Below are 27216 nucleotides of genomic sequence, written 5' to 3' on the forward strand. Positions count from 1 at the left end.
AGACGGATTAAAACCAAGTTGGTGACGGTTAAAAACCAAGATGGTGGCGGCTAAAAACCAAGATGGTGACGGTTAAAAACCAAGATGGTGGCGGCTAAAACCAAGATGGTGGCGGTTAAAAACCAAGATGGTGACTGCTAAAAACCAAGATGGTGACGGCTAAAAACCAAGATGGTGACTGTTAAAAACCAAGATGGTGATGGTTAAAAACCAAGATGGTGACGGTTAAAAACCAAGATGGTGACGGATAAAAACCAAGATGGTGACGGTTAAAAACCAAGATGGTGACGGTTAAAAACCAAGATGCTGACGGATAAAAACCAAGATGGTGACGGTTAAAAACCAAGATGGTGACTGTTAAAAACCAAGATGGTGATGGTTAAAAACCAAGATGGTGAGGGTTAAAAACCAAGATGGTGACGGATAAAAACCAAGATGGTGATGGTTAAAAACCAAGATGGTGACGGATAAAAACCAAGATGGTGATGGTTAAAAACCAAGATGGTGACGGTTAAAAACCAAGATGGTGACGGATAAAAACCAAGATGGTGACGGTTAAAAACCAAGATGCTGACGGATAAAAACCAAGATGGTGGCGGATAAAAACCAAGATGGTGACGGATAAAAACCAAGATGGTGGCGGATAAAAACCAAGATGGTGGCGGATAAAAGACCAAACTCGAGGCTTCAAAACCATAGTCCACTAACAAAGAGGCGACGTCACGGTGACTACGTCCACGTCTTATATAAAGTCAGCGGTTGTAGCCTGCAGTCTAGTGCTGATCTTAAATTACGCGATGAATGAAAGTTAAGCACTAGAGCTTGGTGCCATCATTAAAAACATTTTAAAAACATACAAAACATGTAAAAGACACTGAGCAATAAATGAATCCACTGAAACACCAACACACGTTAGTAACTGCATGTTGAGTGCACTGTCACATTTAATTAAACACAGCGCATGTTAATTAGACAGTTCAGCATGTGGTACTAACAGCTACTAGAGGAATGTTAATGTACACGATCTACGCAGTCTGGTGATGAAAACAAAACAGCTGGTGCCCTTGTTTGAAATCCTCCCTAAAAAAAAACTATTAAACTTAAACATTAATATCTTTAGACGTTGATATAAACAAACACGCGAGGAGCTTCACGCCAACATATTTACAGCCCCTTCCTCTCTCTGGATAAATTGTGCTTTTATTTCCCCTCCGCCTCTCTAAATAGGGATCATTAATAATATTAGAGGAGGATGTTTTCCATCAACATAATTTGTGATCGCTTTCATGTTGCAGCGAACCATAAAAGTCACCTTCAGTCAGAGCCGGTAAACTGGAACCCCCCCTCGTCTTCCTAGGCACTGAGGTGTTAGAAGGCAAATATTACAGAGATGTGTGTTGGTATTCCTGACTACTTGTTATATGTGCTGAGTGAATACAGAACACAGGATAAAGGGAGATTATGCATGGATTTTGTCTTGGTGTCACATATTTCCAGCTGTATGTGGTTAAAGTATACAATATAAAACATGTTTATGGCCCCTTGAATATGTTCTACATCGATGTGGCAGTCGTGGAGATTTCCACCTGACAGTTTCTTCACATGTCTGACGTTTCAGTGTTTAGTGAAAGCAGAGTAAAGATCACGTCAAGATGTTTTGCACCAAGGCTCATTGAAAACGTCCCACAGAATGTTCCGCAGCTGGACTAATAAAAAAATCTAAATACACAAAACTGGAATTACCAGACCGAAGTTGTTATTGTGAAATAAAGAGGAACAAAGCTCACACAAATACAAACAAAGCTTGGTCATTGACCAAGTTTCATAGATTAAATCTGGAAATGTTGTTGTCTTCCATCAAAATCTGAATTTTGACACACTTGTTATATGTGCTGAGTGAATACAGAACACAGGATATAAAGGGAGATTATGCATGGATTTTTTCTTGGTGTCACATATTTCCATAATAGTGAATAGTTCCATAAAATAGTTTTTTCTGCAACTCAACCTTCTGCAGATCAGCTTTGCCTAAAAGCATTGCAGAACAAATCCTCCGGGCTTTCATATTTTCCCGCCTCCATTACTGAAACTCCTTATTGTCTTGTTTAAGCGTCTGCAAATCGCCGAACACTGAACGAGCATATTAACCCCTCTCTGGCCCACTTACAGGTTTCCAGTAGGCTTCAGAATTCAGTTGAAGATTGTCCTGATCACGTTCAAGACCCTCCATGGACCCCGCTTATCATTCTGAACTTAAAACTGAATAATCAGATCTTCTGGTCATCGCAGGCTCTTAACGACGGAGGACTTGTACAGTTTTAGCTCAGACACTGTGGAGTCTGTACAGCAGTTTTAAAACGTGTTCAGGCTGAAGTTTCAATACATTTGTTGCTTTTGGTTTTATTTGTCTTTTAATTCGGTTTAGTTTGTTGTATTGCGTTTATTGTTGAGTATCTCTTCCTGTGTTTTCATGCTGTGAACCAATATTTTTTTTATTAACTGTGAAGCACTTTGGAACTGCTGACATGGACAAATGCTGTATGAATAAAGTTAACGTACTTACGGCCTAAACTCCCAAGTTCCTGACGTGCAGCAGGAACCTCTTAGGAAACCTCTTCACTGCCCGATTCCTCATTTGGCTAAAATCCTACCGTATGTCCATCCGACTCGAGGCCAAATGTGCTCAAAGCTCGTCAACACACATCGTACAAATACACATGTGTGTCCATTAGCAGGCTTTTATTTTATTTATTTTTTTATATTGGGCTTTTCATGTCTTTATGATAGACAAGTGCAGATTGTGAAAGGGGGAGAGAGAGAGGGAACGACATACAGATAACGCCACAGGTCGGACTCGAACTGTGGCGAGGACTCAGCCTTTGTATATGGGACGCCTGTGCTACCGGTTGAGCTACCGGGACGCCCCTTAGCAGGTTTTTAGGCTGTCAGAATCAAAAGCTTCATTCTGGAGACGCCATTCTCCCTTAAATTCGGCAATCATACAGGAAGAACTTCATGGTAAAAATGGCAACTGGAGTTGTCACAAAGGCTTCTGGGAAATGTAGGAAGCTACCAACAGAAGTGTCTCAGGCCAAAACACAGAGTATAATTGTGAACAACCTTCCGGTAATAATCAGTCACCTCTATGAACCTTTCAAATCAAACAAATTTCAGCATCCAGATGCTTGACAGACGGTCCAGATGGCTCTCCACTTTACTCTATAATAATAATCTGTAATAACTGATGGCAGAAACAATCACATGTTCTCCGGTTTCTATCTGCGATCGTCTCTCTGTACAGTAAGACGAGGAGCAGAGTCACACAGCTGCTCTCACACTGTGAGAAGCTCAAAACTTATATCCATTGTGATCCCAGATGAGACATACTATCAATGAAGTACTGCATATATGTATAGAAACATGTATTTGTTTTACCTTTGATGATAAGCTAATTACACAACAAATTTCACATCTGCCACAAATTGTCCTTTTTATGAATGTGCTAGAAGTTTCTGTGTGTGTGTGTGTGTGTGTGTGTGTGTGTGTGTGTGTGTGTGTGTGTGTGTGTTTTCTTACTTGATCACCGTTCCTTTGGCGCCCCCTGCTGTGGTGAGCATGACCCTGGAGGTGAGGCTGACTCGCAGGTCCTCCTCCTCCAGGCCCAGCAGCTCGGCACAGTGCTCCAGCGTCTGACTCGACTGGTTCTTGATGGTGCAGCCACCTGGAAGACACGGAGGAGGGAAAACATCAGCTACACCACCACGCCATCGGGACAACGAGGAGCGGGAAGAGCGAGCGAGAGCCTGCGAGTTTACACTGAAGCTAAGCTTGGGTGATAAAATCAAACAACACTACTTCATTACAGGTCAGGACAATAAGCACAGAAACTGTTTTAAATCCTTTCGTTTCAGTGAACCTTTGACTGAAAGCTTGGGCTTTTGCAATGCTTTCTGGGTAATGTAGTATATTGCTAGCCAAAACACAGAGAAATTAACTTTTTTCAGAAGAAACAATTACATTAGGTAAGAGAATTGTCTGCAGCTATTTATACATGTATATCAAATAAAAACGTGTTAACGTTTGTCTCACTTTGCCTTTGTGTGTTTTTATTGCAATCAGTTGATATAACTTTTTCAAATATATGAAACACACAATCTTTTACACACTTTGATTTATTCCCACAGTGCACAGGACTGGATCCTGGAATTAGCAGCGCTGTGTGCAGAATCGTGAGATACCGACAGACTCAAATCCAATATTTGTTTGATCCCATGAAATTTGGAAATGTTTAAAAAGGACTTCAAATGTCTTCTGGGATTTAGTGAAGATGAATTAATCTCACAGCAAGAACGTCTCCGAGTTGCATTCCTGCTCTTTCTGGCTGGAGGTTATATGTCCAGTGCAGTTTGAGGGCAATATCATCATTATGTGCGGAGCTCGGGAGAGTTAACACCCACGTGCTGTGAACTGTGCGGGTCCAGAGAGAGATGAACAAAGCCCGGAGGAGCCGGGGGGGCGGGAACGCTAGTCAAACAGAAAAGACGTTTGTCTCGTGTTTGGGCCTGCAGCGGTGGATGAAGGGAGTTAAAGAGGTGACGACACACATAATAAGTTTCCACATTATAATGATACGGCTGCTGACTTCCTGTCTGTGGCTCTCAGCTCGAAGCACATTGAACATAAAGACAGAAATCTTTCAAAACAAAAATATGCATTTCATTTTTCAAAATAAAAGCTCAGTCATTTCCTAAAACAGCTGTTCACTGTAGTTTTTTCCAACAAACAGGAGGAATTTATTGGAGACTTTTTCAGCGGCGGATGAATCCACATTTGGGGCTCTATATTTGTGTCAGCAGGACAGTGTGTGTGTGATTGAGTAAAATAAACTGTGTGTTTATGGTAATGAAGGAAGATGTCAGTGCAGCAGTGAGACTCACTGATGAGTTTTTAATAGTTTCTGGACTTTTTGCCTTTATTGCTGTTTTTGACAAAGTTGCTGTCCATCGTCTGTGATGTATTCCTGTGATTTATGTGTTTGCCTGGCTGCAAACCAACATTTCCTATGGGATAATAATACAGTTGAAATTAAAGATGATGTTTGTTAGTTAGCTGACAGCTTCAAATTCCTTGTTTAGCAGCCAAACAAACAAAGAAGCATAAAATGCTACTTAATATTCTTAATTTGCTACATTAATCAATCATTTCAGCATTAACATTTTCTACTTTTAAGAAAAGAAGAAACATTATTTACTAATAACTTCAGCCAACTATAGCTGCAATAACTTTAACTCCAGTAATATGCTAATATACATCAATTATTTATCATCTGATTCTGGACCAACTGTGAATAAGTTCATAATCCAGCAGCTACATATTCAACACTATAGGAGTATATCTGTGATGTTTATATCAATAAAGTAAGAGGAACCTGAACATCTGTTGGTGACTCTGATCAATGCCAGCAATCAATATCTCCTCAACGCTAAGCTGAGCTTCAATCGATGTCTGGACTGCATGAAGTCCCCGTGGAAGAAATTGCTCTAAATTCACATTAAAATGGAGCCAAGGACTCAAACCTAATTCCCAGTTAATTAAACTTCATTATTTCCAGACGCCGCTGATAGATTCCTCAGTTTACTTTGAAATAAATTGAGGTCTGACTGTCAGCACCGTCCTCCAAGCGGCCAAAGGTCCAGAGATTTAAGGGATTACTCTTCCTCTACAGTTTGCCGAGTAGGAGTAAGGTCTGTATAATGTCCAAAATGCAATGCAGGCAAATATTAATCTTTTTATTAATCCGCTCATAATGATGGTAAAAAGATCAGTTGTCAACATATATTATGCTAAACCAGATGATGATTTAGGGACAAGATTTGGGGGCAACCCTGCAAAGCCCATCAGAAGACTGATCATTACAAACACTTGCTGTGCAGACGAGCTAGTGACATCCTGAAGCTTCAGAAGATACCAAATATATCTGATGTGATGGTGCTGCTATGAAAATCATGGTGGAGGGAAAACGCAACCGATATTGAAAGCCGATTGTCAACAACAGCACTTTATCTGTTATCTGTGTGGAAAACCAATTAATCAATAACATCCCAGAACATGTTTACACCAGCCTCTCACTTACTATACTGGCCCATGGTTGAACCTAATTGCCGAGATGTAGAGTAGATATAAGGACGTCACCAGAACCAGTTCTTTGGCAGCAAGTCGATGCCAAATTTCTGATAACGTGACGGTACTTGTTTTTCAACCGGGGCTCGAGGGTAACGAGGGAAACGAGGGACAATAGAAAATGCGTTTGTGTTGAACAGGAGAGAGGTTTTTGTATGCATGTATGGATAAGTATCGCTTAGCATGTGGCAAACTGAACCGAGCGCTAACGAGTTAAAATCCCAAAGGACGCAGTAAACTCACTATCGACGCATCCTGTACGATGCTAGACTGTGAACAACAGATCTGTGTTGAGGAAAGCTAGTTAACGTTAGCCGTTAGCTCCGTTATTTAGCCAAGCACAGCTAACAGCTAACGTTAACTAGCTTTCCTCAAGCTAGCATTAACGTTGGTTCCATTGAGTTGTATCATGACGCGTTCAAGATCTATTCAGTAAAAACAAGTATTGGGCGAAGGTACATTTATAACATTATTATTTATTTATTATTATTTATTATTACATTTGGACCTGGACTGGCCATGCCCCCGCGGCGTGGTCGCCCCCCTGCCAGGCCCCGGGACCCTGTCCCACCTGTGCGCACCTCAAACCCCCATCCCTGCACCTTCACTTGTGAAGCGCAGTCGGTTTGGACGCCCACTCCGTCCCCCGCCGTGTGGGCCCTTTCAATTTTGACTGTTCGGCGGTTTAGTTTCTAGTGAATTCTGGGGGGGGGGTCAACGTTCGACTTGACAACTTGTCTATCGTCTCCTCGTTACTACGCACGCCCACAATGTGTTCAAATGTAATCTTGTAAAATTAAGTTTTTGGCGTGGAATTTGCATAAATACAGATGTTTGAAGGAGTTTTTATCACAGCAATATAAAAGATATTAAAAGGGAATCATGACAGTGCAACGTCCCAACACTGGCTCTAAAGGTTTATCGTTTAGTTTTTTTAACCGTGGTATCAAATTAGTATCGAGGAATTTCACTGGTTTTGATATCGACTACTACATTTATGGTGTCGTGACGTATCTAGTATATGATACGGTAAAATTTAAATTAAAAAAGGCCCTAATTAGGTGCACCTGAAGATAGTTAAGTCTAGATGTCCATCTTCTCTTTCTGATCACGTCTCTTACGCTGCACTGATCCTCTGGTCAGTATTTCTGAAATATTCCTCGAAAAGCAGCTTTTTAAATCAAGGTCTGTACTTTCAAGTCTCTGCTCTGTATAATAAGACTCAGCTTGACATTGGAGTTAAACAGGGAATATCTTTGTTTGTAGTTCAAAAATATTTGACTTTCCAAACTAGGAAAAGCTCCTCCGGCCAAATACAAATGAATATCCTTAAGAGCTCCCTAGAAATCCCACCCTCCAGAGAGCTTTAGGCAAACTGTAAGCCAAGCATGCCTCAAACTCTGGATGATTGCCTCCTCTGACTGAACACACTCGCTGTAAAACACGCTTCATGATAGCCACCCGCTGCGAGAACCAGTCCATTTAATAGGCTCCCCGCTGCGCTTCCTCTTCTTCCCTGTGGAGCGAGAAAACGACAGGGAGGAGCCGAGAGCCGAGGAACTTCTCTGCTGAAGTTCAAAGCCTCGTTGATTTTCATGGAAACTGAGCCTCCCGGAGGGTTCGATTCTGAACCGGTGGAAAATGAGGCGCGAGATGGGGGTGGAGCGTTTCAGACAACCGTGCTGAAATATGCCACTTGAAATGTAGAGAATATAATACTTGAAAAGATATCTGGAATAATTATTGTACGTTCATTATGTAATTAATTAAATTCCAAGAGATGCAAGTCGCCTGTAATGATTCTTTTGGGCTCAAATTACAAGTCATTTTAAAGGCTAACGTGGGACAAATGCCACATATTCAACACCCTACAAAAGCATTCATCATCGACCGCAATGAGACTGAACTGAGGAGAAGAGAGGTGGAAGCTGAATATTACAGCGATCAATCAAAGTGCAAAGTCTTGAGGGATTAGATCAAAACGGAATCTGCCTTTTAGGAGCCAAACTGGTGTCGTATAGAAGTCGAGAGGCCAGCGAGACGGATGGTTTCTGAAGCGGAGTGATCAATCACAGAACTCTGCAGGCTGAACACTGATGATTAATCTACTACACATCATACCTTCGCTCTTAGAGTTCAAACAATACAGTAGGTGAAGGTTTACACTCCGTGTCTTTAGTGCACGTTTTGTGATTACCTCCGCCAACGAGGCTGTGTGTTCGGTTTGGTCACAAAAACGTACTTTTTAAAGCCGATACTATAAAAACACATACAATATATGAAGTAATATTACATTATATAAGCACATAATTGTGACTAAAATACAAGATAAGCGCAACATCTCAAGTGTAAAACTCTAATGCAGAGTTTCTAAATAACCCCACATATCGTCATTCATGTGAGATACGCTGATATGTGCGTCAATATATCTGCTCCAGCAATAAAGACGAGCGAGGACGAGACAGGACATAATGCACCATCATCAATTATTCAAGCAAGCATTCTTACTCAGCAAGTAATTACATTATTCATGTTCTGCCGTAGCATTGGATTGGAAAGTTCCTCCAGTTTGTCGCAGCCTTACCCGCATTTAATATCCCAATAAAGTCCTCGTAACATGATCTGTTAGATTTCTTAAAATAATTAAGACATGACACGTTTACATTGTAGAGGATGATAAGAAAATAAGGTAAAAGCCTTTTTCTTCTGTGGGCCACGTTCAAAAACAATCAGACAAATCAGACTTATGATTCATTTAGGTAATTTAGAGCATTTGTTTTGTGTATTTATTATATTTGGTGTAGTTTATGCTCAGATCTACACATTCTGCAGACTATTTAAAGACAATATCAATATATTATAATTAAATATGATATTATATTATATTTTAAATATTAAATTGTTTCCCTTCCTGATGTTTTATTTGAATTTGTTTATTCGGGGGAAAACATTCTGAGACAAAAATGTTTAATGCTGTTTAATGTCCATATAATGAAATCGAAATAATTATTTAACATCAAGATGTTGTTGTTCGCAGATGTTCAATGAATTACATTTTACCAAAACGGTCTCACAGTGAGGTCGCAAATATTTGAGAAAGTATTTCTATTCTTTAAATCAGGACCATCGTCAGGTGAAGGTTTCTCAGGTACGTCCCTGCAGCTCACCTGATGTGCTTCCAGCCTCCTCAAAGTCGATGTTGCCGAGGTGCAGCACGCCGGCCACCACCCTGAACAGGTCCAGCTTCTCCGTGTCGTCCAGGCCGATCTTCTTCATCGCCACGGACATCCTGTTGAAGTCGCCCTGGTCGTCCAGCAGCGGGTCCTTCAGAGGGCCCGACTTCGTGTGCTGAGGGAGCAAAGCACGGACCCTTGAATACGCAGAGACGCTGATCGCTGCTTCCCCCCCCCCCCCGATACATTAACCTCATTACATAATCTACATATTTACCTCATTACATAATTTACCTCATTACATAATCTACATAATCTTAATAATCTACCTCATTACATAATCTACATATTTACCTCATTCCATAATCTACATATTTACATAATCTACCTCATTACATAATCTATATATTTACATAACCTACCTCATTACATAATCTACATATTTACATAATCTACCTCATTACATAATCTACATATTTACATAATCTACCTCATTCCATAATCTACATATTTACATAATCTACATATTTACATAACCTACCTCATTACATAATCTACATATTTACATAATCTACCTCATTACATAATCTACATATTTACATAATCTACCTCATTACATAATCTACATATTTAACTCATTACATAATCTACATATTTACATAATCTACCTCATTACATAATCTACATATTTACATAATCTACCTCATTACATAATCTACATATTTAACTCATTACATAATCTACATATTTACATAATCTACCTCATTACATAATCTACATATTTACCTCATTACATAATCTATTTATTTAGCTGAATTCTAAAATACAGGCCAACGTTGTATTTCTTACTTTCAACACATTTATTCTTTACTTTTATCCTTAATTTCTTAACCTTCCTCCAAACGATCTTCCTTCCTTGCCTCCCTCTCTCCCTCTACTCTTCCTCGTGTGCTTCCTCTACTGTGGCAGACGGGTCAATATAAATATTCTTCAGCTTTGTTAAACCATCTTTTAAAAAGAGACTGACCTCAAGCTTCCAATCATCCTCGAGAATCATTTCTTTTTATTTTCAACTAATCTTTGACTTCACTGTAATTGTTTTGTTCTGCAGTAACCCAGAACAACAACATAATATTGGGCTTATAGAAATCCATTTCTCTTTGAATGTGCTGCACAGAAGCAGAGCATGGAGAATCTGCAGCAGAGATGGTGACACACACACACACACACACACACACACACACACACACACATGTCGCAGTCTGATGATATCCGCAGGCTAAAGTAGATGCCAACCACTCTGTGTCCCCTGCGATAGAATTAAGTAGAAAGTGAATTCTTCTGCTGAGTTGAATCCACTATTTAATGAGCTTCTCGCTGGATTTCATTTTCCAAGTGGAGTAAAGTAAATCCATGGCAGGAAGGAAACATTCAGTGCAAACCAAAGTACAAATAAATCTGTGTTCAGGCTTCTAACAAACACATATTTGGAAGACACTCACATTATTTATGTGCACATTAGGAGCAGCTGAACTACTTCTTGGAGAGTTTTGGTTTTTAGTCAGAAGGAAAAAAGCCATACGAGCCAAAAAAAGTGTTTTATTTAATTAAGGTCATAAATAAACAACAAAAACAAGGGTTTCTGGGTAAGTGGGGACAGTAAGCGGCGCCTTATGTTTGTAAAGATACTTCCGCCCAACATGGTGCGGACTGATGAAGTCAAAGAGCACAAACAGCATCAGGCAGGTTTCTGCATCATACCTTCGGAGGTGATGTTTCTGTTTGTTGACAGGATTTTAATAAAATACGATACAAAGAAAATCCAGTAATAGTTTCAAAAAACCTGCAAAACTTTACTTCATACTGTGGACCTTTGCACAGAACTGTATAAGCTGTATAGTATAAACACCTTTAGTCAAATGTTTATTGTTTTCTATTTATTCTCGACTGTTGCGGTACTTCCTTTAGTTTTTACCTCTTATTTTTTTTTATTATGTTTGTTGTTGTGCACCAAAAACCTACTTGTAATAAACCTGTCAATCAATATTTCTTGGGGGCTCGTTCTGATATGGAAGGAAAGAAAGAAAATAGTTTGAAGGAAGGAAGATAGTTTATCCTGTATAGAAACTTCAAACTAAAGTTCCTAAAGTTGAATGTGATTTCATGAACGAGTCATGAGAGCTGTGTGAAGACGTTATTAAAGCTGAAACTAAAACACTGTTCTGCTGTTTCGCAGGTCAGAACTCGTCTTTGTATCAAACACCATCAAGAAACTTTCCGTTTGTTCTGCAGCACGTTTGCTTTTTCTTTGTATTTTAGTTTTCACAAGGCTTCATTCCCGTTATTACTTCTTTGTTGCCTTTCTGAAGTTTATCTGAAGCTGTGAAACTTTTCTTTTTAACTTTGCTTTTCTGTTAAGACAAATATGTGACGTGTTTGTTGCTGCAGAAATCGTTTGTGCTTCATCTGAAGATGTTTGATGTTATAAGAGAATTAAAGTGTTTCGTTCATGTATCTGTGCAGGTCACTACAGGACGTTAGTTGGTTTATAGAGAGGAAGTCATTAGATTGTTCCAAACAACTGAATGCCTTTTATATCTCGTTTGATTTTTATATTTGCACTTGTAAATTGTAAATAACATTAAATACATGATTAAATTATTTTAAGATCTTGTATTTATAAAAAATATATTTTAAGACGAAACACCTGTTAAATAAATCTTCCTTTCTAAAGTAAGACAATTAAAATGTGCTGGGAATATATCAAATAACAATTGATATGCATAAAAATATGAGAACAAACGATGCTTTATTAAAAGGTCAAACATAATGCAGAGACGCAGAAAGTGATGAAGTTAAATATAAATCTATATAATTGGAGTTCTGCAGAATGTTCTTCTGTTTATCTCCAGTCTTCATCAGAGTCTAATCTGTGCTCCATGTTCCTCTTAATGCGTATAATAATTAATAATCCTGCACGGTGGGGAAATGCCTCGTACAGCCGCTGTAATGGAATACTTTCACATAATTAATGAAAGGCTGAAGGCGAAGGAAGGAGCTCATCTCACATGATGAGGTTTTCTTATTATCGCAGCGCATTAACCGTCTTTGTGCTGCAGAGCCTCTCAGCCAGGATGCTAATTAAAATGTTTGCTGTATGAAAATAAGCATCTGAATGTATTCTATCAGGAGATTATATAAACGCATCTAAACAACAACACCAGAGAAATATCTCAGTTGTTGAGATAATCTGGTGCAGAGGTTATTGCATCATAATTACACAAACATATTCAAAGGTAGCTTTGCAAAGCTTTAGTGTTTAAAGAACACAAGTTTTAGATTTTCATTTTCTGGTGCAATCATCTGTCGTAAAGGTCCTTTACACTTTTTAAGCAAACTGTGGAGAAAGTAAATGCCAGAGTCTGTTCGCTTCTTACATTTCTTTCTGAGACCAAAGTAATAAAAAGACTCATTCTGTTGAATTCATGAGCAATAAAACTCCTTTGTTCACATCCATAAACTGCTTCAGTCTCAGTATCTTATTGTGACTAATGCAAGATCAGCAGAGACAACAGAGGAGAGAGAAGGACACAGATCAGCAGAGACAACAGAGGAGAGAGAAGGACACAGATCAGCAGAGACAACAGAGAGAGAGAGAGAGAGAAGGACAAAGATCAACAGAGACAACAGAGAGAGAGAGAGAAGGACAAAGATTAGCAGAGACAACAGAGGAGGAGAGAAGGACAAAGATTAGCAGAGACAACAGAGGAGGAGAGAAGGACAAAGATCAGCAGAGACAACAGAGGAGAGAGAAGGACAAAGATTAGCAGAGACAACAGAGGAGGAGAGAAGGACAAAGATCAGCAGAGACAACAGAGGAGAGAGAAGGACAAAGATCAGCAGAGACAACAGAGGAGGAGAGAAGGACAAAGATCAGCAGAGACAACAGAGGAGAGAGAAGGACAAAGATCAGCAGAGACAACAGAGGAGAGAGAAGGACAAAGATCAGCAGAGACAACAGAGGAGAGAGAAGGACAAAGATTAGCAGAGACAACAGAGGAGGAGAGAAGGACAAAGATCAGCAGAGACAACAGAGGAGAGAGAAGGACAAAGATCAGCAGAGACAACAGAGGAGGAGAGAGAAGGACAAAGATCAGCAGAGACAACAGAGGAGGAGAGAAGGACAAAGATCAGCAGAGACAACAGAGGAGGAGAGAGAGAGAAGGACAAACATCAGCAGAGACAACAGAGGAGGAGAGAGAAGGACAAAGATCAGCAGAGACAACAGAGGAGGAGAGAGAGGACAAACATCAGCAGAGACAACAGAGGAGAGAGAAGGACAAAGATCAGCAGAGACAACAGAGGAGAGAGAAGGACAAAGATCAGCAGAGACAACAGAGGAGAGAGAAGGACACAGATCAGCAGAGACAACAGAGAGAGAGAGAGAGAGGACAAAGATCAGCAGAGACAACAGAGGAGAGAGAAGTACAAAGATCAGCAGAGACAACAGAGGAGAGAGAAGGACAAAGATCAGCAGAGACAACAGAGGAGAGAGAAGGACACAGATCAGCAGAGACAACAGAGAGAGAGAGAGGACAAAGATCAGCAGAGACAACAGAGGAGAGAGAAGGACAAAGATCAGCAGAGACAACAGAGGAGGAGAGAAGGACAAATATCAGCAGAGACAACAGAGGAGAGAGAGGACAAAGATTAGCAGAGACAACAGAGAGAGAAGGACAAAGATCAGCAGAGACAACAGAGGAGAGAGAGGACAAAGATTAGCAGAGACAACAGAGAGAGAAGGACAAAGATCAGCAGAGACAACAGAGAGAGAAGGACAAAGATCAGCAGAGACAACAGAGGAGGAGAGAAGGACAAATATCAGCAGAGACAACAGAGGAGGAGAGAAGGACAAAGATCAGCAGAGACAACAGAGAGAGGAGAGAAGGACAAAGATCAGCAGAGACAACAGAGGAGGAGAGAGAAGGACAAAGATCAGCAGAGACAACAGAGGAGGAGAGAGAAGGACAAAGATCAGCAGAGACAACAGAGAGAGAGAGAAGGACAAAGATCAGCAGAGACAACAGAGAGAGAGAGAAGGACAAAGATCAGCAGAGACAACAGAGAGAGAGAGAAGGACAAAGATCAGCAGAGACAACAGAGGAGAGAGAAGGACAAAGATCAGCAGAGACAACAGAGAGAGAGAGAAGGACAAACATCAGCAGAGACAACAGAGGAGGAGAGAGAAGGACAAAGATCAGCAGAGACAACAGAGAGAGAGAGAAGGACAAAGATCAGCAGAGACAACAGAGAGAGAGAGAAGGACAAACATCAGCAGAGACAACAGAGGAGAGAGAAGGACACAGATCAGCAGAGACAACAGAGGAGAGAGAAGGACAAACATCAGCAGAGACAACAGAGGAGAGAGAGAAGGACAAATATCAGCAGAGACAACAGAGAGAGAGAGAGAGAGAGAGGACAAAGATCAGCAGAGACAACAGAGGAGGAGAGAGAAGGACAAACATCAGCAGAGACAACAGAGGAGAGAGAAGGACAAAGATCAGCAGAGACAACAGAGGAGAGAGAAGGACAAAGATCAGCAGAGACAACAGAGGAGAGAGAGAGAGGACAAAGATCAGCAGAGACAACAGAGAGAGAGAGAGAGAGGACAAAGATCAGCAGAGACAACAGAGGAGAGAGAAGGACAAAGATCAGCAGAGACAACAGAGAGAGAGAGAGAGAGGACAAAGATCAGCAGAGACAACAGAGGAGGAGAGAAGGACAAAGATCAGAGACAAGAGGAGAGAAGGACAAAGATCAGCAGAGACAACAGAGAGAGAGAGAAGGACAAAGATCAGCAGAGACAACAGAGGAGGAGACGGCTGCAGATGAAAGGTGCAAACTGTCCTTCACACACAGAACTGGGAGCTGGAGGCTGTGGATCTAAATTGAATCTTGGAGTCTGCAGAGCGATGGTTCCTCTTTCCTGATCTGAGTTTTGCACGAGTTTGTAACTAAGATGGAGAAACACGACGCTGGTCATCCTCAGCGGAGGATTAACATGGATTTAAAAGGTTGATAACGTTGAGGACATTCAGCCACTAGCGGGCGCCCTGCTCGGCGGCTGTGACTCTCGACCTGCACGTTTCATGGACAGCGTCGCTGTATATTCCCAGTTCGCTAACGAACGCTCAGATACACGTGATGCCAACGTCAACACACTTCGGCTCACACGTCAGATATCTGACGGCGAAAACATTTATTTTAGACGCGAAAAAAGTTTTAATAATCATTCACAATCATAATATTATTGAATTTGTTTTAAGAAACAATTATTCTGCACCTTTTTAAAAGCTTTGAGGATTTTTTTTTTTAAGTCTAAATAGAAATGGCATTTTTAACACCTTTAACATCTGCAAACGTTCAGCGCTTCATCAGCTCAGATTAATTCCCACTCACAGCCGACGTGCGCACTAAATTAATCTTTTGCTTCGTGTGGACAAACTAAAGCTATGTTTACACTTATCATTATGCATATACATCATTAACACTCCTGTTTACATTCAGTTTATTCATTTGCAATTACTGTCTAATTATTATCACCCTTACTTTACTATATTATTATTATTATATTCATGTTATATTTTATGTTTAAACATGTTTTTCCTTTTCATACATATTTAATTAGCCTTGTTGGAGCAGAGGACTTTTATGATATGATCAATAAAGAACTTGAAGTTTAGTAAACTCAGATTTGTTGTGTTCTCTCACATCAATGTTATATAAAATTACCATATTGCTCACCAAAACACAAATATACACATCTCATGCAGACAGTCAGCTCTGGGGAATTTATTTGTTTCTTTTTGGAATATGGTTGAGAAAAGTAAAATGAAGTATCGGTGCACTGTACCTCTGCGCTCTTGCGATTCTGCAGGATCTGTTTGTCTGTTTCTTTGGAGGCGAAGAAGCGAGTGCATCCTCTGTTCAGATACTGAAACACAAACACAACGAGTCTCAAAAACAGAAACTTTACATGTGAGTGTGTGAACGTTTCTGATGCAAAAACAAGTTTTAAACTTTAAATAGCACATTTCATACAGAAGAATAAATAAAATGGGCAAATTAACAGATAAATCCAAGCAATCAAATAAATAACAAAAAGAGATGCAGCATTTAGTAAGAACAGGTTTTTAAATAATAAATAAGACACTTTAAGGGAACTCTGATTATAAATCTCATAAAAACATTGTTTTCTCGAAAGCTCAAATTAATTATTATCTGGAGAAAGTTTAGTTTTCTCGAGATCTGAAGAAATTATCTTGGGAAAATAATGACATAAATCATTTATGATCTTGAGAAAACTAAATAAAATGAATTACGCTCTCCTGTACGCCCTCCTGTACGCTCCCCTGTACGCTCCCCTGTACGCCCTCCTGTACGCCCCCCTGTACGCTCCCCTGTACGCTCTCCTGTACGCTCTCCTGTACGCTCCCCTGTACGCTCCCCTGTACTCTCCCCTGTACGCTCCCCTGTACGCCCTCCTGTACGCCCTCCTGTACGCTCCCCTGTACTCTCCCCTGTACGCCCTCCTGTACGCCCTCCTGTACGCTCCCCTGTACTCTCCCCTGTACGCCCTCCTGTACGCCCTCCTGTACGCTCCCCTGTACGCTCCCCTGTACGCCCTCCTGTACGCTCCCTGTACGCTCCCCTGTACGCCCTGCTGTACGCCCTCCTGTACGCTCTCCTGTACGCCCTCCTGTACACCCTCCTGTACTCTCCCCTGTACTCTCTCCTGTACCCTCCCCAGACATCTTCGTGGCTCTATCTCCAGCAGCAGGGAGGCCTGTAGATGTGTGAAGCCATTAGAAGCTGTTGGACTGACTGTGGGAGGTGTAATGAGGCGCGGGGGGCGCCGGCGGAGAGACGAGCTGCGGCACTTTGAGGCAGTGACGCAGGTGAGAACAGATTATTGGATTGAGACGCTGCCATAAAATATAAAGTGTTATGTGGAGAGGAGCATGACTCAGCGCTTTTCTGAGAGGAAACAAAGTGTTTTTCGCCCTGAGGTCAAATAATAAACTGAAATGTTTCAAGGATTATTTTGATATTTTGCTTTTTCCTTCAGACATTTTCCCTTGTGCATCGACATATTCACACTTTGTAATTAAAGTTTATCATCGGTTCTAAAAATTAAAAGAAAGTGAAACCATCTTCCTGCACTTTGAAGTGTAAACTTTGTGGTTTCCAAAGAGACTTTCAACACATTAAATTAAAGAGTTCTGACGCTGACGGGCGAAGATCAATACTCCTTTCATCTGATATCTGAGCACTACCCACTTTATCTGCAGACATTACTGTAGATGTCTCTTTGTAACTGCAGGTGAACAATCAGTTTGGAAACAAAGCTGATGATAGATGCAATCCTCCTCCGCTCTCCTCCCACCTTTAATAAAGCCAGTGCAGAGAGTGACAGCAGATGGGCTGCAGCTTTAATGAAGAGCTGACAGCAGCTCAGTGGCGCCCTCTGCTGGCTCGTAGCGTCAGAGCCTCATCGCTCTGAGAAGTATTTAACTACACTATGTGCGTGTGTGGATTTCTAGGAAGGTTTGTGTGCAAAAAGGCAACAATGCAGCGATTGAGAGTCTGCACGGATCAGAGGAGTGGACTCTCAGGTCTCCTCCTGCGGTTTTCTTTTAAATACACACAAGGAAACAGTCCTGTGTGATTTCTGATATCACGTTATATAAATACAATACCTTTTATTTGACTTTTTTGATGCTTCTCCAGAGAATTCCTGATTCCCCAGAGACACGCGAATACATTTAAAAGCTCCTCATAACGTTATCATGTGCATGTTTACAGCCGCGTAAGATCTTCAACGAGAGGATTCCTGCTAACAAAAGGAATGACAATAAAACCTTATTTCCTCTTTAATTTACTTCCTGTTGAAGTTTGATGGAGAGAATTATTGAATTACTCGACTGTGAGCCGTCTGCAGCAGTTTAACTCAAAATCATTGGCATTTGTGGCTCCCGGGTGACATTACTTATCGTAACTCGTCACTTTGAAATGAATAAAGTTACGCTGTAGTTGATAAATGTGGAACTCTGCAGCTGCCTGATACTAAATCCAATTGCTGATTCTTTCTCGAGAATATGCCGTCTATAAATGGCCTCTGCAGAGTGTCGGGGAAGACTTCTTGATAATAATAATACATGCACATAGATCACTGTTAGTACTTTATATTGCACATTATTCCAACATGACTCTGAAAGCTGAGTGCACATTGAACTGTGTGCAGGGATTCTGAGTGGAAAATATAGGAAACAAATAATCACTCGATAATTTATATTTTTCTTATGGTCAGAAAATCCCATTAAATCCAACAAAGAGTTAGTCCGTCTCTCAATACCATCTGACTTCCTGTCTGTGGCTCTCAGCTCCACATTGGTTCCTATTGAAATATGAATCTTTAAAAAACATTGTTTTGCAAACAAACAGAAGGAAATGGAGCATTTGTTGGAGACTATTTTCAGTGGCGGATGAATCCACATTTGGTGCTGTAGTGAGTGTTTTGCTGGACTGATGAGATACAAACGTGTAACTAAAGAACATAAAAAGGATATCTTGGATTGTTTAAAGTGGGGATGTATGAGGAACTTATTCAAAGTCAGTTTAGAGAAACAGCCACCAGACTCCATTGACAAAAACAGTGATTTTACCTCGCAGAACGCAGGAGTTTCTGGTCTGTCGCTGCCTCCATCTGTTAGTTAGTTAGTGTTATTGTGTGACTGGTGAATCCAAACAAACCTTTTAAAAACACCAAAGTCACACAATAACATAAACTAACTAACCGATTGAGGCAGCGGCAGACCAGAAACTCCTGCGTTCTGAGAGGTAAAATCACTGTTTTTGTCAATGGAGTCTGGTGGCTTTGAAGAGAGCGAAGATAACTGCTTCTGTTCCCCGTCAGAAAGGTAAAGCGGTGAAAATATTCTAAAGCTGAAACTGTGATGCGTCCGTACCCTGAACGTGTCCGGGGAGCTGAGGTGGAACTTCTGCCTGATGTCCTCGGAGGCTCCGGCACACAGCCGGTAGAAGATGTGGTAGTTTCTCTCCTCTTTGCTTTGCCTGCAGATCCTCGACTTCTCCAGCAGGTAGTGCGACACGAAGCCGCCCACAACCGTATTCTGAGCACACAAACACCAAACACCTTTTAATATCCTGAATACCAACCGACTGCATTTAGAGCAAGTTATTATATTATTATTAGTATAAAGTACCTTCTCATTGAAGTGGATCTCCACAAACTTTCCGAAGCGGCTGCTGTTGTTGTTCCGGACAGTTTTCGCGTTTCCGAAAGCCTCCAGCAGCGGGTTGGCTGCGGGGTTAGAGAGGGAGGCGGAGTCACACACACAGAACACAGAAGAAACAACTGAACTTTAAGCGATATGAAGAGAAGAGTCCGACCTTCCACGATTCTCTCGTCGATGTCCTGCCCGGTTCCATACGAGGAGGTCAAGTATCTGAGAGGAACACAACAGAGTTCAGGACTTCAGCAGCGCAACACTCGAGATGTAAAGAGGACGACACAACATCTGTGTGATGCAATAAAGAACTTCATGCTGACTTAATTAATTAATGAGGCTAAATATGAGAAACACTCTGATGATATGAACATATACTAATCTGCATGTTGCATTTACTGGAGGGGGACTTCCTGTTGGAGACAATAAAGTGAAGTGACCTGATGTAAGGAGAAGTAAAGTAAAGTGAAGTGATGTAAGGTAAAGTGAAGTGACCTGATGTAAGGAGAAGTAAAGTAAAGTAAAGTGATGTAAGGTAAAGTGAAGTGACCTGATGTAAGGAGAAGTAAAGTGAAGTGACCTGATGTAAGGAGAAGTAAAGTGAAGTAAAGTAAAGTGATGTGACCTGATGTAAGGAGAAGTAAAGTAAAGTGAAGTGACCTGATGTAAGGAGAAGTAAAGTGAAGTGACCTGATGTAAGCAGAAGTAAAGTGAAGTGAAGTAAAGTGAAGTGATGTGAAGTAAAGTGAAGTGAAGTAAAGTGATGTGAAGTAAAGTGAAGTAAAGTAAAGTGATGTAAGGAGAAGTAAAGTAAAGTTATGTAAGGTAAAGTGAAGTGAAGTAAAGTGAAGTGAAGTAAAGCAAAGTAAAGTAAAGTGAAGTGATGTAAGGTAAAGTGAAGTGAAGTGAAGTAAAGTGAAGTAAAGTGATATAAGGAGAAGTAAAGTGAAGTGAAGTGAAGTGACCTGATGTAAGGAGAAGTAAAGTGAAGTGACCTGATGTAAGCAGAAGTAAAGTGAAGTGAAGTAAAGTGAAGTGATGTGAAGTAAAGTGAAGTGAAGTAAAGTGATGTGAAGTAAAGTGAAGTAAAGTAAAGTGATGTAAGGAGAAGTAAAGTAAAGTTATGTAAGGTAAAGTGAAGTGAAGTAAAGTGAAGTGAAGTGAAGTAAAGCAAAGTAAAGTAAAGTGAAGTGATGTAAGGTAAAGTGAAGTGAAGTGAAGTGAAGTGAAGTGAAGTGAAGTGAAGTAAAGTGATATAAGGAGAAGTAAAGTGAAGTGAAGTGAAGTGAAGTAAAGTGAAGTAAAGTAAAGTGAATTAAAGTGAAGTAAAGTGAAGTAAAGTGAAGTATGGAGAAGTAAAGTGAAGTAAAGTGACGTAAAGTGACGTAAAGTAAAGTGAAGTAAAGTAAAGTGAAGTAAAGTGAAGTGATGTAAGGAGAAGTAAAGTGAAGTATGGAGAAGTAAAGCAAAGTGAAGTAAAGTAAGTAAGTGAAGTGAAGTGAAGTGAAGTGAAGCAAAGTAAAGTAAAGTGAAGTAAAGTGAAGTAAAGTGATATAAGGAGAAGTAAAGTGAAGTAAAGTGAAGTAAAGTGATATAAGGAGAAGTAAAGTGAAGTGAAGTAAAGTGAAGTAAAGTAAAGTGAAGTAAAGTGAAGTATGGAGAAGTAAAGTGATGTTAAGTAAATAAAACAAATAAAACAAAATTAGGTTAAGTGAAGTACAGTGAAGTCAAAGTGAGGTGAAGAAAAGTAAGTTTAAAAAAAAAGAAAGTACGGTAAAGAAAAGCAAAGCAAAGTAAAATGAAGGTGAAGTGAAGGGAGGTGAAGTGAAGGGACTACTTTAACTTTAAACGTATTTGTTTTTTGTTCTCATTTTCTTTTTAACAAACGTTATGTTGTTACCATTTCAAATCAGAAATCCTTTATTAGTCCCACAACGGGGAAGTTTTCAAAAATGCACCTGTAAAATGACATTATGTGCAAAATGAACACATAAGGAATATAATTTAAGAAATGAAATTTTAAAATACCTGCAATAACGAGACACGAATAATTAAATTATTCTAAATATGCATCTGAAAAGCAAAATAAAGCATAAACTTCAGCCTCACTTGAGCACAAACTTGGTGTTTTCGGTCTTCCCGGCCCCGGACTCCCCTGAGACGATGATGGACTGACTCATCTTCAGGACCCTCATGTCTCTGTACGCCTTGTCAGCTGGAACCAGGCAGAACAGCGGTTAGAGACTGAACTCAGGGACACAAACCCGACACCAGTAATCAAACAGACAGTTTTTGTCTTCAGTATAGAAACAACTGTGGTGTTCAGGGGACTGTGGGAAATCTGAGCGCTCACTGCCGCCTGGTGGACGGATATGAAACTACAAGAGATTATTAATGAAATGATTCCTGTTAGCAGGATCAACTGTTGTGTTTGGTCGACTACACGACAAATATACAATATTTAAATACATATTTGAATTTGTGCAGGAACATGTACAAGATTAACTATTCTCATAATAACTAGTTAAAAGGTGTGTGTGTGTGTGGCGATGTGTGTGTGATATATATATTATAATTATATATATATATAAATATATATTATAATTATAATATATATATATATATTATAATATATATATATATATATATATATATATATATATATATATATATATATATAAATAAATAAATATATATATATATATATATATATATATATATATATATCCTCAAGTTAAATATAAAGTGTTGAATGAATAATATATCCTCCCTCAGGCAGATTCACTGTAACAGCAGAGAGCAGCAACATGACTCCTGTTAACATTCATCACAATAAACACAGTAACTCCCACACAGGACCAACTGTATACACTCACATTGAATATAGAGTGGTGTGCGCGTGTGTGTGTGTGTGTACTCACCGATGGCGTAGACGTGCGGCGGCAGCGTGCCCAGCGAGCGGCCTCGGTACTGCTTGATGGTGCCTTCCGAGTAAAGCTTTGGGATGTCATAGTACGGGTTCACTGCAATCAGGATGTTGGCTACAACGTCTGGAGGAGGAAGAGGAAGAAGAGGAAGAGGAAGAAGAGGAAGAAGAGGAAGAAGGTGTTAACTCTAACCCTTGTAAGTGTTAAAACTGAATGAGACTAAATAAATAAATCCTTCAGTCAGTTCCCTCTTTAGACACTAGAGGTCAGTGTCAGTCCGTCAGATTCACAACACGGCAGATCACACACCTGAGCCCTGTGTGGTAATGTGTGTGTTAGTGTGTGTGTGGTAATGTGTGTGTGGTAATGTGTGTGGTAATGTGTGTGTTAATGTGTTGTGTTAATGTGTGTGTGGTAATGTGTGTGTTAATGTGTGTGTTAGTGTGTGTAATGTGTGTGTGGTAATGTGTGTGTGGTAATGTGTGTGGTAATGTGTGTGTTAATGTGTGTGTTACAGTGTGTGTGGTAATGCGTGTGTGGTAATGCGTGTGTGGTAATGCGTGTGTTACAGTGTGTGTGATAATGCGTGTGTTAGTGTGTGTGTGGTAATGTGTGTGTTACAGTGTGTGTGGTAATGTGTGTGTTACAGTGTGTGTGTGTGGTAATGTGTGTGTGTTACGGTGTGTGTGTGTGTGTGTTAATGTATGTTAATGTGTGTGTGTTAAAGTGTGTTAATGTGTGTTAATGTGTGTGTTAAAGTGTGTTAATGTGTGTTAATGTGTGTTAGTGTGTGTTAATGTGTGTGTTAAAGTGTGTGTTAAAGTGTGTGTGTTAAAGTGTGTGTGTGTGTTAATGTGTGTTAATGTGTGTGTTAAAGTGTGTGTTAAAGTGTGTGTGTTAAAGTGTGTGTGTGTGTTAATGTGTGTTAATGTGTGTGTTAAAGTGTGTTAATGTGTGTTAATGTATGTTAATGTCTGTGTTAAAGTGTGTTAATGTGTGTTAGTGTGTGTTAATGTGTGTGTTAAAGTGTGTGTTAAAGTGTGTGTGTTAAAGTGTGTGTGTGTGTTAATGTGTGTTAATGTGTGTGTTAAAGTGTGTGTGTGTGTTAATGTGTGTTAAAGTGTGTTAATGTGTGTGTTAAAGTGTGTTAATGTGTGTGTTAATGCGTGTGTTACAGTGTGTGTGATAATGCGTGTGTTAGTGTGTGTGTGGTAATGTGTGTGTTACAGTGTGTGTGGTAATGTGTGTGTTACAGTGTGTGTGTGTGGTAATGTGTGTGTGTTACGGTGTGTGTGTGTGTGTGTTAATGTATGTTAATGTGTGTGTGTTAAAGTGTGTTAATGTGTGTTAATGTGTGTGTTAAAGTGTGTTAATGTGTGTTAATGTCTGTGTTAAAGTGTGTTAATGTGTGTTAGTGTGTGTTAATGTGTGTGTTAAAGTGTGTGTTAAAGTGTGTGTGTTAAAGTGTGTGTGTGTGTGTTAATGTGTGTTAATGTGTGTGTTAAAGTGTGTGTGTGTTAATGTGTGTTAAAGTGTGTTAATGTGTGTGTAATGTGTGTTACAGTGTGTGTGTTAATGTGTGTTAATGTGTGTGTTAAAGTGTGTGTGTGTTAATGTGTGTTAAAGTGTGTTAATGTGTGTGTTAAAGTGTGTTAATGTGTGTGTTAATGTACTCTTGAATTTCAGTTTTTTTGATTTTCCTAAAAAGCCATTTACAATCCTCTCAATCGTCACTTATGACCCACTGGGAGTCTGTGGTGTGTGTGTGTGTGTGTGTGTGTGTGTGTGTGTGTGTGTGTGTGTGTGTGTGTGTGTGTGTGTGTGTGTGTGCGCGTGTGTGTGTGGTTATTTTCCAGCTTCTGAGCGTCAAACTACTTCAAAACGTCCTTGACCTTGAGAATCAGAATGTAAATTATCTCGACTTTACAAAAACGAAGTCAAAACATTTATCGCGTGACAACATCTTTGGAATGTGAGGAAACATTTATGAAGCCGGGACGTGTGGAACATCAGGACGTGTGGAACATCAGGACGTGTGGAACATCAGGACGTGTGGAACATCAGGACGTGTGGAACATCAGGACGTCATTAGGACGTGTGGAACTTTAGGACGTGTGGAACATAAGGACGTCATTAGGACGTGTGGAACTTTAGGACGTGTGGAACATCAGGACGTGTGGAACATTAGGACGTGTGGAACATCAGGACGTGTGGAACATTAGGACGTGTGGAACATCAGGACGTGTGGAACATTAGGACTTAGGACGTGTGGAACATTAGGACTTAGGACGTGTGGAACATTAGGACGTGTGGAACATCAGGACGTGTGGAACATCAGGACGTGTGGAACATCAGGACGTGTGGAACTTTAGGACGTGTGGAACTTTAGGACGTGTGGAACTTTAGGACGTGTGGAACATTAGGACGTGTGGAACATTAGGACGTGTGGAACTTTAGGACGTGTGGAGACGTGTGGAACATCAGGACGTGTGGAACATCAGGACGTGTGGAACATTAGGACATGTGGAACATTAGGACGTGTGGAACATTAGGACGTGTGGAACTTTAGGACGTGTGGAACATTAGGACGTGTGGAACTTTAGGACGTGTGGAACATTAGGACGTGTGGAACATTAGGACGTGTGGAACATTAGGACGTGTGGAACATCAGGACGTGTGGAACATCAGGACGTGTGGAACATTAGGACGTGTGGAACATCAGGACGTGTGGAACATCAGGATCTCTGTAAAGTGTGGAACATCAGGACGTGTGGAACTTTAGGACGTGTGGAACATCAGGACGTGTGGAACATCAGGACGTGTGGAACATCAGGACGTGTGGAACTTTAGGACGTGTGGAACTTTAGGACGTGTGGAACTTTAGGACGTGTGGAACATTAGGACGTGTGGAACATTAGGACGTGTGGAACTTTAGGACGTGTGGAACATCAGGACGTGTGGAACATCAGGACGTGTGGAACATCAGGACGTGTGGAACATCAGGACGTGTGGAACATCAGGACGTGTGGAACATCAGGACGTGTGGAACATCAGGATATCTCTGTAAAGTGTGGAACATCAGGACGTGTGGAACTTTAGAACGTGTGGAACATCAGGATATCTCTGTAAAGTGTGGAACATTAGGACGTGTGGAACTTTAGGACGTGTGGAACATCAGGACGTGTGGAACTTTAGGACGTGTGGAACATCAGGACGTGTGGAACATCAGGATATCTCTGTAAAGTGTGGAACATCAGGACGTGTGGAACTTTAGGACGTGTGGAACATCAGGATATCTCTGTAAAGTGTGGAACATTAGGACGTGTGGAACTTTAGGACGTGTGGAACATCAGGACGTGTGGAACTTTAGGACGTGTGGAACATCAGGACGTGTGGAACATTAGGACGTGTGGAACATCAGGACGTGTGGAACATTAGGACGTGTGGAACATTAGGACGTGTGGAACATCAGGACGTGTGGAACATTAGGACGTGTGGAACATTAGGACGTGTGGAACTTTAGGACGTGTGGAACATCAGGACGTGTGGAACTTTAGGACGTGTGGAACATCAGGACGTGTGGAACATCAGGATATCTCTGTAAAGTGTGGAACATCAGGACGTGTGGAACATCAGGACGTGTGGAACATTAGGACGTGTGGAACATCAGGACGTGTGGAACATCAGGACGTGTGGAACATCAGGACGTGTGGAACATTAGGACGTGTGGAACATCAGGACGTGTGGAACATTAGGACGTGTGGAACATCAGGACGTGTGGAACATCAGGACGTGTGGAACATCAGGACGTGTGGAACATTAGGACGTGTGGAACATCAGGACGTGTGGAACATCAGGACGTGTGGAACATCAGGACGTGTGGAACATCAGGACGTGTGGAACATTAGGACGTGTGGAACATCAGGACGTGTGGAACATTAGGACGTGTGGAACATCAGGACGTGTGGAACATTAGGACGTGTGGAACATCAGGACGTGTGGAACATTAGGATATCTCTGTGTGGATATGTTTGGAATGTGAGGACATGAAATCTTGTCTTCAGAGTTCAGAGAACATGTCAACGTTCTGGAAGAATAATAAAGGAGGTGTTGTGAAGTCAAAGTCGACGAATACATGTGAGTTTCTTCACGTGCAGATGAAGGCGCTTCATGCTTCTTACCTGAGGACCGGGTTACCTGCACATATTAAAGTCACTTTTGATCAGCTGCTTTTTATAAAGTCTTTCTAAATGCTAACATTTGTATTTATTCTCTCTATAATGCACTTTGAGCTGCATCACTTTATTTTGAAAGTCACATTTAAATCATTATATTATTGTTATTAATATCTAAAGTCTGCACATGGAAGTGGTGTGTGTGTGTGTGTGTGTGTGTGTGTGTGTGTGTGTGTGTTTAACGGTGGTCTCCCATCAGCCTCACGTCCTCAGCACTCACATAAATCTTCTCTTTGCTGTATCTCACGCGCACGTTGTTGAGCAGAGTGGCTTCATTCAAGTACATCAAAGAACCTGCGAGACACAAAGACGACATCAAAGTTAAAAACATCCCATAATATCTGCTGACAAATACACTCCATGTGTGGGTCTCAAACTTTGAGAAGAACTG

The 27216-nt window shown here is 40.6% G+C and overlaps 1 protein-coding gene across 1 annotated transcript in view; it reads right to left on the reverse strand.

Moving 5' to 3' along the window:
* Positions 1-27216, reverse strand: part of myo6a (myosin VIa) — a 120580-nt gene that overhangs the window by 72255 nt on the left and 21109 nt on the right. The window contains exons 4-12 of the mRNA XM_029462936.1: positions 27042-27119; positions 22585-22713; positions 21773-21878; positions 19827-19882; positions 19640-19737; positions 19382-19546; positions 16267-16347; positions 9348-9528; positions 3577-3721 (exon numbers count right to left, since the gene is read on the reverse strand). Coding sequence (XP_029318796.1) covers positions 3577-3721; positions 9348-9528; positions 16267-16347; positions 19382-19546; positions 19640-19737; positions 19827-19882; positions 21773-21878; positions 22585-22713; positions 27042-27119 — 1039 coding nt within the window. The remainder of the gene's footprint in view (positions 1-3576; positions 3722-9347; positions 9529-16266; positions 16348-19381; positions 19547-19639; positions 19738-19826; positions 19883-21772; positions 21879-22584; positions 22714-27041; positions 27120-27216) is intronic.

Source organism: Cottoperca gobio, chromosome 24 (genome assembly GCF_900634415.1).
Source record: "Cottoperca gobio chromosome 24, fCotGob3.1, whole genome shotgun sequence".
NCBI classification, from domain to species: domain Eukaryota; kingdom Metazoa; phylum Chordata; class Actinopteri; order Perciformes; family Bovichtidae; genus Cottoperca; species Cottoperca gobio.